A 16,718-nucleotide genomic window follows, 5' to 3' on the forward strand; every position below is an offset into this window, starting at 1 on the left:
AAATACTTGGAATTATACCATAGTTAATATTCATTATTTATTATGACTTCTTTTATATACTCCTGTTCAGAAGAGAGAAAGTACAAGTGCCATTTGTGCCCATATGCAGCAAAGTGTCGGGCTAACCTAAACCAGCACCTAACTGTCCATGCGGTAAAGTTGGTAAGCACGGATACTGAAGATATCGTCAGTGCAGTCATTTCTGATGCCAGTGAGAAAAAGAAGAACCCATATTATTATAGGTGAGATGTACAGCTGTACTTGAGCTCTTTTTAAAGTTCTTCATATATGTAGATGTGATATGGTTTCTATCTGTAATATTTTTGTCTTTTGAAGTCACTTATAATTAAGTCAATTATTTCAATTTATCTCAAAAGATTGATTACCGGTAATTCATTCTCAGTAGCATTTGTGTAAGAGGTTACATGGTTTACAAGCCAGAATAAGTAATTCTGAATTAATAAATAGCTGTCCCCATTCATAACCACTGTGATTAGCCAGAGTAAGGGTCTATTCACACGTACAGTATTCTGCGCAGATTTGATGCGCAGGATTTCAAGCTGTGTTCAGTCATTCAGTTTACATTGAAATCTGCAGCAGAAAATCCTGCGCATCAAATCTGTGCAGAATACTGTACGTGTGAATAGACCCTAAAAGATCAGCTAGAAAAATAGAAACTTGCTCTTCAGTACCAAAGCAAACATCTATAATACTGTATATACTCGAGTATAAGCCGACCCAAATATAAGCCGAGGCCCCTAATTTCACCCCAAAAACCCAGGAAAAGTTATTGACTCAACTATAAGCCTAGTGTGGGAAATACATCATCCCCCCCATGTCATCATCTCCCTCCTGTCATCATCCAGACCACCGTCATTAACACCCCCGTCATCATCACCCTGTCATCATCCCCCCCTTCATCATCACCGCCTGTCATCATCACCACCTGTCATCATCCAGACCACTGTCATCATTCCCCCCCCCCCTCATCATCACCGCCTGTCAATCCCTTCATCAGTGGTCTTCAACCTCCGGACCGCCAGATGTTGCAAAACAACAACTCCCAGCATGCCCGGACAGCCATCGGCTGTCCGGGCATGCTGGGAGTTGTAGTTTTGAAACACCTGGAGGTCCGCAGGTTGAAGACCTCTGCGGCCTTTGTCATCATCCAGACCCCCCTTTAGTTTTCTACTCACCTCCTCTCGGTGGGAAGGAAGGGTGAGCTGTTCCGGTTAGTTGTTCCGAGCTGTCCATCTTCACCGGTAGGCCCTCTTCTCCGCTCAAGGCTGGCCCGGACTAGTGACGTTGCCTTGAGGACGTCCCTGTGCGTCGTCGTCAAGGCAACGTCACTATGCCGGGGCCAGGCCCGGAGCGGAGAAGAGGGCCTCCCGGTGAAGATGGCCCGCCGGAACGACTAACCCTCCCCACCAGACGGTCCCTGCAGCATAGATGGCCCGGAACAGCTCACCCTTCCTTCCCACCGAGGGAAGGTGAGTAGAAAACTAAATGGGGGGTCTGGATGATGTCGAAGGCCGCAGTGGTCTTCAACCTGCGGACCTCCAGGTGTTTCAAAACTATCGGCTGTCCGGGCATGCTGGGAGTTGTAGTTTTGCAACATCTGGAGGTCCGCAGGTTGAAGACCAATGAGAAGGGATTGACAGGCGGAGAGTTCACTCGAGTATAAGCCGAGGGGGGCGTTTTCAGCACGAAAAATCAAGTATATACTGTAGTTGTGATGGATGTGCTGACCATATTTTTCTTTTTATCTTCAATTCAAAAAACATCCATTGGGTAACATAAAAAGGGGTGTCTAATCTGCACCAAACACTACAACACATCTCCTTACAGGTTGCAGTTGATCTCTTAAGGGTCCCAACAACAGAACACCATTTTATCAGCTTATTTTCAGAAACCCTTTTTATAAAAAAAAAATTGCACAAGAGAACAATCCTTTTAAGCTGTCATTTCTTCTAGCTGGTGGCATGGTTATCTTTTAAGTCACCCTTTCTGCCTATATAGTACTTAGATGTACAGGAACATGTCCAAAACCAATTGTCCTGCTCTAAAAGCTGAGCTCCCTGTTTGTTGCCTCTGGTAGTTTTATGACATCACAGTAGTAACTATCCTTTCATAGAAGAGGACCTATGGTCAGTCCATAGCTTTGACTTTCTTGCTACCCCCCTCTTCCTGGATTACAGAAATTGTTACTATTTGTTTGACTATCTGTCTTAGGGCTGGTTCACATCACGTTTTCTCCCATACGGGAGCGCATACGGCAGGGGAGAGCTAAAACCTTGCGCTCCCGTATGCCTTTTTACTCGCTCCCGTATGTAATTCATTTCAGTGAGCCGACCGCAGTGAAACGTTCGGTTCGATCGGCTTATTTTTGTGCCGTATGCGCTTTTTCCCCACACCTAAAACTGTGGTCAACCACGGTTTTAGGTCCGGTTGTAAAAGTGCATACGGCGCAAAAATGAGCCGACTGGACCAAAGGTTTCACTGCGGTCGGCTCATTGAAATGAATTACATACGGGAGTGCACAGAAAGGCATACGGGAGCGCAAGGTTTTAGCTCCCCCCTGCCGTATGCGCTCCCGTATGGGAGAAAACGTGATGTGAACCCAGCCTTATACCAAAATAGTTAGATAAGGGGGAACTTTGTTGCAAAACAGGGTGTGAATGCTAGGCTAAAGGAGTGGGACTGGAAGAGGTGTTCAGGGACTGTAACTATAAAGTCCCGAGCCTAGTATTCATCCATCACAGGGAAAAGCACATATAGTAAAATCCCTATATCTCTGGAACAGTAGAGGATAGCAAGAAAGTGAAAACATCCGATATAATGATATAAAATAAAACATTTTGACTAACCCCAATGTCAGACATAAACAAACAAAACTGTATTTATTTAAGCAAATGCATTAGATTTACTTAGTAAAACGTATTGTATTGTGAAAGTCTTGATGTTTTGTGCATATCCCGTGCATTAGCGTTTAGCATTTTATAACTTATTGTTAAGACTTCCTAGAAGTCTCATAACCTTTGCCCTGTGTCCATGGTTAAAAATAAGCAGAGAACCTGTCCATTTACTCTTTAGCATAATGAACTAGGATCTTCCACAGTGCATGTCCTGTTCACTAAATAACAGCCGGTGGCAGCATTGTGTTCATAATCTAGCACTGACTGGGACACGGAGTTCCTGGAAGCTTGTGAAATAGAGCACAGTAACCTGGGAAGCTGTCCAGATTGTTTGAGTTGGTTTCTGAGGTGCCGTGTGCTCTCTACTTAGCAACAAACCAGCCTTTACAACTGTATTTGGCAGTGCTACATTGCTTCTCTGTTGCCCAGAGGAATCTGCTAGGTGATGTGCAGCATCTGGAACATGTAGTTCCCAATTAACATCATCATTATACTTTGCAGTGTAACGTCATGATGCACATCCGGCTAAATACATATCTAGAAGGGGGCCCCCTCTTCAAAGTTCTTCTTGTTTCGCCAGTTCTACAGGGGTTATCCAGCAACAATACAATATGATTCAGAAAGGATGGTGCAAAAGTAAAGGCCTGTAGTTAAAGTTACATCAGTAGTAAAGGGCCAGTGGCTAAAAATCAAAGCAACACCCTGCAAGACTTCTTTCTGTGCGGCTACATAAAGGAGTGTATCTGAAACAGTGGTGTCCATATGCGAGCTGACACCACTGGGTAGATAATGCAGTTTATACATAGATTGTAAGATCTATATGTGATGTAATATGTAGTTAAAGGGGTTCTCCGGTGCTAAGACATCTTATCCAAAGGATAGGGGATAAGATGCCTGATCGCGGGGGTGCCGCTGCTGGGGACCCCCCTGATCTTGCATGCACCACCCCGTTATAATCAGTCCCCGGAGCATGTTCGCTCCGGATCTGATTACTGGCGATCACAGGGGCCGGGGCATTGTAACTTCACGCCCCCGCCCCCGTGTGAAGTCACGCTCCGCTCCCTCAATGCAAGCCTATGGGAGGGGGCGTGACGGCTGTCACGCCCCCTCCCATAGGCTTGCATTGAGGGGGCGGAGCGTGACATCACATGGGGGTGGGGCCGTGACGTCACAATGCTCCGGACCCCGTGATCAGAGTACCCCTTTAAATGTTGTCATTATTTTTGTATTATATAGTCTACTGTCAGAATTTTAAAACTGTTTTGTGAAAATCACTCTAGTTCTGTAGATGTCAGATGTGAGTGACATTTTTTTCTACATCCCCTATAGCTGTCATGTTTGTGGCTTTGAAACCGAGCTGAATGTCCAGTTTGTGAGCCACATGTCCCTTCATGTAGACAAGGAACAATGGATGTATTCAATTTGCTGCAGTTCTTGTGACTTTGTCACCATGGAGGAAGCTGATATGAGGACCCACATCAGCACCAAACACTCAGGTAAGGAAAGGAGGCATATGCATGGTTCCTGTAAGCAAAATTAGCAGAATAACAAAAACTTTACAACACTTTAAATTTCCATATTATTTTTTCGGAAACAAATGTTCCCTTATTTTACAATTTATGTTGCTAAAATAGAATAAAAATTCAAGAATATGAAAACCGAATTTTAGAAATTTCTCCAAATTTATTAAAAAGGAAAAACTAAAACTTTTTGCATGAGCATAAGTATTCAGACTCTTTGCTGTGACACTTGAAGTTTAGTTCTGGGGTCTCCCAATTCTCTCGATCATCTCTGAGATGTTTCTACACCTTGATTGGAGTCACCTGTGGTAAATTCAGTAGATTGGACATAATATGGAAAGACACAACCCTATCTATATATGGTCTCACAGCTGACAATGTGAAGACCCCCCCCCCCCCCCCGTCAATTCAGACCGGCGATTCCGGGTCAATCGGGTCACCTCCTATCCCCTCCCATTCGTCGGTCAGGACTAACCGACCAATGGCAGTCGGGGCGGGGGGTTAAAGTTCATTTCCCCCACTCTGCCCACCGATTGAAGTCCGGGCAGAACGGGGGGGGGGGGGGGAGAGCAAGTGCGGCGAGGGGGGGAGCATGGCCGCAGGAGCAGCGATGGTGGCAGCAGAGACATCCCAGCAGAGAACTCACTGTGAACCCCCGCCCGTGTGCCGTGTGAATGTACCCTAAAACACTGCCACAAAATAAAAAGTAAAACACTACATATACACCCCCTTTCACTGTACCCCCCTCCCAATAAAAATGAAAAACGTCTCATACGGCAGTATTTCCTAAACAGCCTCCAGCTGTGGCAAAACAACAACCAACAACTCCCAGTATTGCCGGACAGCCATTGACTGTCCTGGCAGGCTGGGAGTTTTGCAACAGCTGGAGGCACCCTGTTTGGGAAACACTGCCGTAGGGATTTGGTGGAGACAAGCTCCATCCTTGTATCCGGGTCCGCCACTTTTGAAAGTTCGTAATTTAGTCCTCAAATGTGCATGGCGCGCTCTCATTTCAGAGCCCTGTCGTATTTCAAGGAAACAGTTAAAGACCACATATGGGGTATTTCCGCACTCGGGAGAAATTGCGTCCATATTTTAGGGGGATTTTTCTCCTTTTACCCCTTATGAAAAGGAAAAGTTAGGGGCTACACCAGCCTGTTAGTGTAAAAAAAATAAAAAAATTTACAGTAACATACTGTTGTTGCCCCATACTTTTCATTTTCGCAAGAGGTAAAAGGAGAAAAAGAACCACAAAATTTGTAACACATGTGGACGTAAAATGCTTTGCGGACACACAAGGTTCAGGAGTGCGAGAGCGCCATGTACATTTGAGGCCTAAATTGGTGATTTGCACAGAGGTGGCTGATAGTTACAGCAGTTCTGACATGAACGCAAAAAAAAAAAACACATCTGACCCCATTTTGGAAACTACACCCCTCACAGAATGTAATAAGGGGTACAGTGAGCATTTACACCCCAAGGTGTCTGACAGATTTTTTGAACAGTAGTCCGTAAAAATTTAATTTATTAAATTAATTCTAACCAAATTCTCTCTCCAAAAGCCCAATGACGCTCCTTCCCTTCTGAGCATTGTCATTCGTCCGCAGAGCACTTTATATCCACATGTGAGGTATTTCCATACTCAGAAGAAATGGGGTCACACATTTTTGTGGGCTTTATCTCCTATTATCCCTTGTGAAAATGAGAAAAAAAAAATTTTCTACGTCCCACTTTAACGAAAGTTCATCAATCACCTGTGGGGTATAAAGACTCAATTTACCCCTTGTTACGTTCCTTGAGGGGTGTAGTTTCCAAAATAGTGAGCCATGTGGGGGTTTTTACTGTTCTGGACTCATAGGAGCTTCCTAAATGTGACATGCCCCCCCAAAAAAACATTTCAGCAAAATTTTCTCTCCAAAATGCCATTGTTGCTCCTTCCCTTCTGAGCCCTCTAGTGAACCCACAGAGCACTTTACATCCACATATGAGGTATTTCCTTACTTGAAAGAAAATGAGGCCTTTTACCCCTTGTAGAAATGAAAAAAATGGGGCTACCTTAACATGTAAGTGTAAAAAATGGAAATTTTGATTTTTCTCCTCCATTTTCCGGCTATTCCTGTGAAACACATAAAGGGTTAACAAACTTTTTGAATGTCATTTTGAATACTTTGAGGGGCAAAGTTTTCATAATGGTGTCCATTATAGGGGATTTCCAACATAAAGACCCTCATATTCTCTTCAAAACTTAATTGGTCCCTGGAAAATTCTGATTTTGAAATTTTCGTGAAAAATTTGAAAATTTGCTGCCATACTTTGAAGCCCTCTAATGTCTTCAAAAAGTAAAAACATATCAACTTTAGGATGCAAAAATAAAGTAGACATATTGTATGTGTGAATCAATATATCATTTATCAGGAATGTCCCTTTTCCTTACAAGCAGAGAGCTTCAAAGTTAGAAAAATGCAAAATTTACAATTTTTTTCTGAAATTTTGGAATTTTTCACCAAGAAATTATGCAAGTATTGACGAAAATTTACCACTAACTTAAAGTAGAATATGTCATGAAAAAACTATCTCAGAGTCAAATTTATAAGTAAAAGCATCCCAGAGTTATTAAAGGGGTACTCCATTGGAAAACATTTTCTTTTAAATCAACTGGTGCCAGAAAGTTAAACAGATTTGTAAATTAGTTCTATTAAAAAATCCCAATCATTCCATTACTTATAAGCTGCTGTACATTACAGAGAAAGTTAATTTCTTTTTTAATTTCCTTTCAGCCTAACCACAGTGCTCTCTGCTGACACCTCTGTCCATGTCAGGAACTGTCCAGAGTAGGAGCATATCCCAATAGCAAACCTCTCTTGCACTGAACAGTTCCTGACGTGGACAGAGGTGTCAGTAGAGAGCACTTGTGGTCAGGCAGAAAGGAAATTCAAAAAGAAAAGAATTTCCTCTGTACTAGCTGATAAGTACTGGAAGGACTGGGATTTTTTTATAGAAGAAATTTGCAAATCTGTTTAACTTTCTGACACCAGTTGATTTAAAAGAAAATGTTTTGATAGAGGTCAAATTTGAAAAAAATGCTCTCGTCCATAATGGGCTCCGTCCCGAAGGGGTTAAAGGGGTACTCCCGCGCAAAACATCTAATCCGCTATCCGTGTTCCAGATGCCGTTGCAGCCGGCCCAGAGATTGCGGGGGTCGCCAGCAGCGGAACCCCCGGAATCTAACATCTTATCCCCTATACTTTTGTTGGGGGATAAAATGTTTTGCACCAGAGTACCCCTTTAAGTGGGCTAGCCAGAGTCCTGAGTTAAACCTAATTGAACATTTCTGGAGAGACACTACATTGTCCTCCAAGTTTTTCATTAAAGGGGTTTGCACACCTCCGTGTTTCAGCTCCCTGCATTGCACCATCCCGCTCTCGCATCCTGGTTTGGGCGAGGGGCGTGACATTCAAATTAGATTGGCAGTTTACAGATAAGGACCAGTGTTGGAGCTCTAAACAGGGCTGTGCTATGAGCGCTCTGTATCCTTTGCACTGTGTACTGTCTGTGATGAGCTTGTCACACACAGAAGGTGAACATGCAGAGAATCGCACTCCGAGAACCCAGCCTCAAGGCCCTTTGATGCTATGCAGAGGGAGTGATGATGGCACTCCGACCATCTGCTGGTGGTCAGTATCCTAGGCAATGTGCAGAAAACAAAGGCAATAGAAGATGAGCACAAAAAGAAAAGTAGGCAATGTTGCTAATACACAAATGTATGTGCCAAATTGATGACATTTGCATTATCTACTAAATTGTGATGTGAGATGGGAATAATCCTTTAAGGTTTTCTTATTTCCATGTTCCATTTAGAGGTCTGTTTTAGTAGATCCTGTCTATTACATACATGTGAGGAGTACTGACAGATCCTTATAAAGCCTTGTAGCACATGACTGTTGAATCTTGGCCAATATGGAACTCAACATGTCTATCCAGCCCATGTCTGACATGGAGCCCTGTGACTAAGAAAATGATCTAAAATTATTTTGTTATTTATGATGGTAGTTTACTTATTTTTTATAATTTTTTTTATTTTTAGGAGATGAAAGAAAGACCCCCAGTGAATCAATAAGCCCTTCTTCTTCTTCATTGTCAGCACTTAGTGATTCAGCCAATAGTAAAGAAGACATAGACACCCCACTAAGAAATCAGACTTCAAACAGCTTGTTGGTTATTTCTGTAGGACACGGCTCCCAGCCTTTTGTTAGCAGTGAAGAGAAATCTGACAAAGGTAATTGTTGCTTACATAGACTGCTGGAATAATTATACAATTATTATCTGTGTTATGCCATTGTAAGCATATCTTTATATGTCCACAAAAAGAAAGCATATATAGTGGCACCGATACCTCAATAGCTCCAGCTCCACGAGATGGATAGTATCACACCCGAACGCGCACCAGAATAAGTCAGCTGGCGGCGGTGCTAGGACGATAGGAAACCCAGTCAGTGTAATAACAAGTACAAAGAAACAGGCGTCCTGCACTCACCGTCCAAATTCTGATCAAACTGCTCCCATCTCGGGCTGTTCCGTCCGGTACATCAGGCAAAGATAGAGTGGGGCGCTCAGAGGCGACTGCCGGCGGTTTCACGCACACAGTTGCGCTTCTTCCGGCCTCTAAGAGGCCGGAAGAAGCGCACCTGTGTGCGTGAAACCACCGGCAGTCGCCTCTGAGCACCCCACTCTATCTTTGCCTGGACGGTGAGTGCAGGTTGCCTGTTTGTCTTTGTACTTGTTATATCTTTATATGTGATGACAATGCAATTCCCAGTCCACCTAGTGCTCACAGATTGTATTAGAAGCGTTGGAGTGACCTTATGTATTGTAGGATAGGTTGGGGAGCAGCAAAATGCATGTTTAACATGAACAAAAACGATTTGGGGAGCAAATAAAGATGTATACGAACAAAAATGTGAGCAATATAACATTTATAATAAGAATAAATGGCAACATTATTGTATCAGATCTGCTGCTTGTATTTACATTGAATGGTAAGATGGTGATCTTGCATTGCTAATGAGCTGAGACCCCCCTTACTGCATGTGTTTGCCAGTGCCAGGCTAAGCGACTTTGCTTTTATCTTTTTTATGTATTGCTATTTAGATATTTCTGAAAAACATATTTTCCTCTTATATGATCTCTTATACAGGTTTTGAATGTGTTTTCTGCAATTTTGTCTGCAAAACAAAACCAATGTTTGAACGACACCTGCAGATTCACCTGATCACTCGAATGTATGAGTGTGACGTGTGCCATAAATTCATGAAGACGCCGGAACAGCTGGTAGAACACAAGAAATGCCATACAGTCCCTACCGGTGGGCTCAAGTAAGGAAAGCAAGTACAAAAACTTTTCCTGTGTTAAGCATATGTAACATCCTGATGTATTTAATGATTAATTTTGTGTATGTTTGTAAGATCTTCTAGTAGAATTGTACATGCAGATCTCAACACACATTTCCATATTAATAAATTATTATAGCATTTAAGTATGCATTTGTAATATAAGGCAAAGTCCTACAACAGTATAGCTATTTACCTTATTGGCACCACACTTTATGTCCTTTACACTTGTCCAAAACAAGTCTCATGTAGCTTTAGTTTCTCGTCATCTTGCATAGTTGGCGTAGTTTTTATTGCAAGAAACATAATAAACTGTGCCATAATAGTATGAAAGCCTGCTGTTCAGCCTTTATTACAGTGATTAAGGACAGGCTACTGTATGCGTGGCTAAATTAAAGAGGTTGCACAGAAGTTAAATACAATACTCTCCTGTTAAATCCCCCACTGCCCCAGCACCAGTACAATTTAACAGGTTCCATAAATTCTAAATATGCCTTCCTTAAGCCCAAGTACCTTACAAGCCACTGTTAATACTCATGGGCTTGTTTCTGTTTTCAGCCTGACATTCAGGTTCCTATTAATGAGTGCATCAACATTGCTGGAGCATCAATGATTAGTGTATTCTAAGTAAGCAAGTTTCCCACTAGGTAACAATGCTAGCACCATTATGTGTGCAGAAAATAAAGAAAAATTTGTTTATAAATTACATTTGAGTGCAAACATGCAAATTTATTTTATAGCTTGTAAATAAAAAATATATATATATATTTTTATATATTAAAAATAATCTGTCACCATGTTCATGCTGCCATATACATATTTTATGCACCTGTTGTCCTAAAATCCTTGTTTCATCCAGGACACAGAGCGCAGCATAGTAATCTACTCACTGATATACATGTGCAAAACAAGAGCTGCTGTTCCTTCTTCCTACTGTGTAGAGTAGCAGCGGTGCGCTCGGCCTGCTGTGAAGGACATAGGGGATATAGGTTTCCAGTAAACAGATGCTTATAAATCCTAACAGGCAGGGACAGTTTTAGGCTTAGTGTGGCCCTAACTACAAATCAAAAGCGCAAAAATGACCCTCATAAATCCCCATATACAGAAAAATAAGAGAGTTATAGGGATCAGAATAGTACAATTTTATATTTTTGTATAGTTCCCCCACAGTAGGTTGGCAGCATAGTTCCCCCACATTAGGTTGGCAGCATAGTTCCCCCACATTAGGTTGGCAGCATAGTTCCCCCACATTAGGTTGGCAGCATAGTTCCCCCACATTAGGTTGGCAGCATAGTTCCCCCACATTAGGTTGGCAGCATAGTTCCCCCACATTAGGTTGGCAGCATAGTTCCCCCACATTAGGTTGGCAGCATAGTTCCCCCACATTAGGTTGGCAGCATAGTTCCCCCACATTAGGTTGGCAGCATAGTTCCCCCACATTAGGTTGGCAGCATAGTTCCCCCACATTAGGTTGGCAGCATAGTTCCCCCACATTAGGTTGGCAGCATAGTTCCCCCACATTAGGTTGGCAGCATAGTTCCTCCACATTAGGTTGGCAGTATAGTTCCCCCACATTAGGTTGTAGTTCCCCCTTATTAGGTTGGCAGTATAGTTCCCCCCCACATTAGCTTGGCAGTATAGTTCCATCCTGGGGGATGGGGGCCCTGGGCAATTGCCAGGTTTGCCCCGCCTTGATGACGGCCCTGCTAACAGGAACATCCATTACCCATAGGCTATAGCGACATTTGTTTAACATATATGTCATGAAAATCTCCCATTGTATGTCATTAAATACAATTCTTGTTGTGTTGATACATTTTCTGATAAGATTCTGTATCATGTGATTAATTATATTGGTTTAGTGATTTCTGTTGTTTAATTTAAGGTTCAAGCTCTTCTTCTTAGTAATCCTGCTAAATTCTAGTACTTCAACAAGATACAGTAAAATATATCCTATTGGTTTCCTAGTGCAAGCAAAATGAGAATGGCTGTGTACACTCTTTCACATGTGCACTGTTGTCAGGGAGCCATCAACCGCATCTGTTTTATTGACAGTCTCTAACTGGCAATAGAGACTTTTTGGGACATCCAAATATCAAAGTCTGGAAAGACTGAGCATGGAATACTCTGATCCACTCAGAAAAGGTTATAAATAAGAAATGTGCTCACAGCTTCATTTTAGTGATATTCATTCTATGCAATAATTTAATGCTTTTTAAGATTGAAAAATTGCATGATGTGTATCACTCCTCTTCACATCTAAAACCTAGATTTATTCTTTATATTTTTTTAACTGTTACATGAGCAAGTGTTATGTTGACATATGGTTCTTGATCTGCTATGGATGAATCAAATGTTCTATGTCATAATGCTTTTAAGCAACATAAGAGGTGTTTGAATACGCAAAAAAACAGAACATGAGAGAAATGATAGAGTTGTGTCACATGGGCAGTTTATCCATCTGGATTAGGAAAAAACATAGGTTACCAGGAAGAAACACTGTGAAAGGACAGGATAGTGAGAGTGACCCAAAATAAGGATTAGTAGCAGCAGTTATACCAATGCATAGTAGAGTTTCTCGTTGTGGTCTATGTAGCCATATTTGAAGCAAAGTGTAATTTCTATTTATTTCAGTATCAATAGAACATAAAAGATAATACATTGATAAAAAAATTTTTATAAGTATATTACTAAAAACTGAAGGGATTTTCCCATCTCGGACATTTATAGCATGTCTGCAGGATATACCATAAATGTTTGATAGGCTCCATCTTTGGGACCTGCTCCTATATAGAGAGCACACTACCACACACTGCTCAATAAAGCTATCATTACTCTGTGTGGGCATGGGGAAGCAGGACTCTTGTGCTTTCTCTAAATTACTCAATATATATTGTTCTTAACTAGGCTAACTTTAAAGAGTTTGTCCAAAAACCAATCAAAACCACAGTTCACAGGTTGTGTCTGGTATAGCAGTTCATCCCTATTAACTTTATTAAATCTTGTTTAGATTTGTGCTGTTTTTGGAGAACTCTTCACTTTGGAAACAACCGAGTGACATAGGTAGTAGTGAAGTGAAGTTTGTTTGATTTACAGATTTCTCTCTAAATACAGACTGCTTTTTGACAGCTGGGCCTGCATTCACAAATCAGAGGCTGCTAGTAAGATTTCTTGGGTTAGGTTGCTCCAGCATATAAATGGTAAATGGTAGCAAGTTTGTAGAAAATTGTCAGTATCATACCATAGAAAACCATGGTCATTGTCAATGTGCTTCCATTAATTGTTGTCTTCATTGCTTAATAACAGTAAACATAAGTCAATAAGACTAACTGTCAATATGGTCTTCTGGGTTTTCTTGCCAGGTGCCCATTCTGCATTTACTCTACAAACCGCCCTGCAGCCATGGAATGTCACTTGAAAACGCACTACAAGATGGAGTACAAGTGTCGGATCTGCAAGACGGTCAAGGCAAACCAGCTGGAGCTGGAAGTGCACATCCGCGAGCATCGTCTCGGGAATCATTACAAGTGTGACCAGTGTGGCTACCTCTCAAAGACGGCCAATAAGCTGATTGAGCATGTGCGTGTCCACACAGGAGAGCGCCCCTTTCACTGTGACCAGTGCAGCTATAGCTGCAAGCGCAAAGACAATCTCAATTTGCACAAGAAGCTCAAGCACTCTCCCCGCCAGACCTTTAGCTGCGAGGAGTGCCTGTTTAAGACCACCCACCCTTTTGTCTTCAGCCGTCACGTGAAGAAGCACCAAAATGGTGAGTTCTTGGAAGAAGAGAAAAAAATTCAGATCGAAGACCTGAAAGAGGCTACCGCAGTGGTTCCTGTCAATGACACTAGGAGCCTCTTGTCGCCTCTCTCTGTCATGTCTGCCTCACAAGCTCTCCAAACGGTGGCTATGTCTGCTGCTCAAAGCAGTGGCATGGAGACTCATTTAGCACTTAAAGCCTTTGCAGTAAATGGTAACTTATCGTGCTTGGATAGGTACCAGAACTCAGAATTTGCTCATCTCATTCCCTTAACAATGCTCTTTCCTAAGAACCATTATGATGTCACATTCCATCCTCCCAGACCTCAAACGGCACCCCCTGGTGTCACCACACCTAAGCACTCCTTCCTTGCTTACCTTGGACTGACAGAAAGGGCAAAAACTGTTTAAGAATGGCCCTTATCCTGTCTCAGAAACCAGGCAGGTAAACATTGCTGCAAAATATCTAAACGGTATGAAAACTTGTACTGTATATCAATAGCAAGATTAGTTACTGGGCTCTGTGTGTATACTTACTGCATTTACATAAAGCTGCTTACTTAAGTATTCAGAGGGAACCTACTGCATACTTCTACATATCAGGGGGCTGGCACACCTATGCCTCTGCTTACCATGAAGGCTTCTGCACTTATAACATGATAGTTCTATGTCTTTGTTTCCGTTGTAAACAAGTCTGTCTGCCTGAGAGAGAAACGTGTAACACACACAATGGAAGTTCTGTGGAGTGTCTTTTTATGTGCACTCTGGACATAGCCAAAATCAGTTCCATTACATGTATGGAATTGGATACATTATATTTTCTTATTCCTTCAAGCACCACTCCTGATATTTATTGTTTGTTTTTTTTATCCCTCATTTTAAGTGCATCACCTAAATCAGTGCTTCATATTGAACGACAAGGATTCCAATGTGAGGATCTTTCACTTACCGTATTTTTCGCCCTATAGGACGCACCGGCATATAAGACGCGCCCAATTTTAAAGGTGCAAAATCTAGAAAAAAAAGATTCTGCACCCAACAGTGATCTTCAACCTGCGGACCTCCAGATGTAACATGTGGACGTCTGCAGGTTGAAGACCACTGGATAGGAGGTAATATCCACGTGTCCCCGCCGCTCCGGACCCGTCACCGCTGCCCTGGACGTCGCTCCATCGCTGTCGCCGCGTCCTCGTGGTGTCCCCAATGCTCAGGACGTCTTCTTCCCCGGGATCCGCGCTCTCCGTCGCCGTCATTATGTCGCTACGCACGCCACTCCTATTGGATGACGGGACGGCGTGCGCGACGACGTGATGACGCCGAAGGAGAGTGCCGCCATGCAGGGGATCCCGGCACGGAGCAGACACCAAGGAGGCAGGTAAGGTCCCTCCCGGTGTCCTGTAAGCTGTTCGGGACGCCGCGATTTCACCACGGAGGTCCAGAACAGCCTGACTGAGCAGATGGGTTAGTGTCCCGGCCGCGGGTCCCGGACGTTGATGGCCGCAGGGACCGCCCCGATAGGTGTGTATTCGCCATATAAGACGCACCAACTTTACCCCCCCCCCAGTTTCGGGGAAGAAAGAGTGCGTCTTATACGGCGAAAAATACGGTAACTGTCACATTTTTCCTCCAGATAAAGTTATCCCAGATGTATCTGTTACAGGTAATGGAGAACCTAAGATGTGAGATGCATTTTGTTTGTAGCAGATGTTGTAACATGTTCTTATTTCCTAAGAAATACAGCTGGAAATCTTACAAAAAAAGGTGGCAGCTTTGATCTCCCTCATTTCTCTGGCAGGTATTGAAGGCTGCCATGGAATCAGTGACATCACTAATTGTAAAATGGCTGCTTTACTTGTTAAACGTACTTAATAGACATATGAGGATTAAATCGGGGAGAAAAAAATCAAACCATTATATACAGGATACGCTAAAGGAGAATGTCCACTAATCTGCTGTGTATATACAGAACAATAGGTCAGATGCTTATCCAAATACGAACATAAACTAGAGTATATATTTATTTTTTGCAATATCGGCTTTTATTTGCAGCCCATTCTGTTCATTTATTTATAGTACTACACACCTTACACATGTCAGGTAAAAAAAAATAAGGTAAAGCAAGAATGGTTGTTCAAGCTTACCCTTTGCTGCTCTGCTATCCGTTTTAGCCCGAGTAACGTATCAATATTAGTTCTGTATGACACATGTAAACATGCAGTGATTGCTGACTGACAGACAATGCCGGATGTTGGACTGGCAGCTGTGTACGCTGTGTACACTAACCCAGACACACTTTTGCATGGATTTCTTTTTGTATACACTTTCCTTCTGGAAAACAGGTCAATGGCCCATTAAACTAGTCTGAATAAGCTGTGTTTCTACAGCCTTTGTGGCTTATGTGGAAGTTCACTTAGCAACTGATTACAATGGTTTTGGGACAAAGAAAACCGCATGAACATGGTTTCCATGGTTGTCTGCAATGTATAATGCTTTATCTCACTCCAACGACAGGCAAGGGTTAAATCTGGTGAGTATGCAGTGGGTACCTTTTTGTATTGAAATGTATAATATCAGTAGAAATTGTCATTCTATCCAGTAAAGAGGATTATAAAGGGTGTCAGAGACTAGCTGGGTGATGCACCCAGGATAAATAGGCAGGTTTGCACAGTGCTTTGCCTTGCACTATTTCATGTATCTCATTTAATGAACCGTAAAATACTTATGATTGAGATAATTTTACTTCTGATTTTAAAAACACTGACATTTCAGCACACTGTAGGGCTCGATCAAACCGCCACTGGTCTTCGTCCCGTTCAGGGTCCATTTGGCACCAAACAAGGAAACTTCAACAGCTGTTTGACTTGAATAAGGTCCATCCAAAAAGGACATGCTGTATTTCTTCCTCCGCTCACCTACCGTTCTATAAATGGGTGAAGCGACGGAGTTCCCTTTAACGTAGGGCTGGGCGGTATACCGGTCCATACCGAATACCGAATTTTTTGGGCTGCACGATATGAATCTTCCCCCATACTGCAATACCGGTTGGGCCCCTCCCCCTCGGGAATGTATTATCAGCCCAGCGCAGCGCTGTCCCCACATCAGGGAACTAATCCTATGTTACCCACCAGCGCTGTTCT

At 42.6% G+C, this 16,718-nt stretch overlaps 1 protein-coding gene across 2 annotated transcripts in view; it reads left to right on the plus strand.

The window, feature by feature from the left end:
* Positions 1-16,718, plus strand: part of ZNF827 (zinc finger protein 827) — a 183,746-nt gene extending 167,028 nt beyond the window's left edge. Inside the window, exons 10-14 of one of the 2 annotated variants that reach the window (XM_056562852.1) lie at positions 71-242; positions 4,245-4,411; positions 8,520-8,711; positions 9,630-9,816; positions 13,185-13,322. In XM_056562852.1, coding sequence (XP_056418827.1) covers positions 71-242; positions 4,245-4,411; positions 8,520-8,711; positions 9,630-9,811 — 713 coding nt within the window. In that variant the 3' untranslated portion in view covers positions 9,812-9,816; positions 13,185-13,322. Of the gene's footprint in view, positions 1-70; positions 243-4,244; positions 4,412-8,519; positions 8,712-9,629; positions 9,817-13,184 lie in introns of both variants that reach the window. The other variant, XM_056562851.1, reaches the window with a different exon arrangement.

The sequence above is a fragment of the Hyla sarda genome, chromosome 1 (assembly GCF_029499605.1).
Source record: "Hyla sarda isolate aHylSar1 chromosome 1, aHylSar1.hap1, whole genome shotgun sequence".
NCBI classification, from domain to species: Eukaryota; Metazoa; Chordata; class Amphibia; order Anura; family Hylidae; genus Hyla; species Hyla sarda.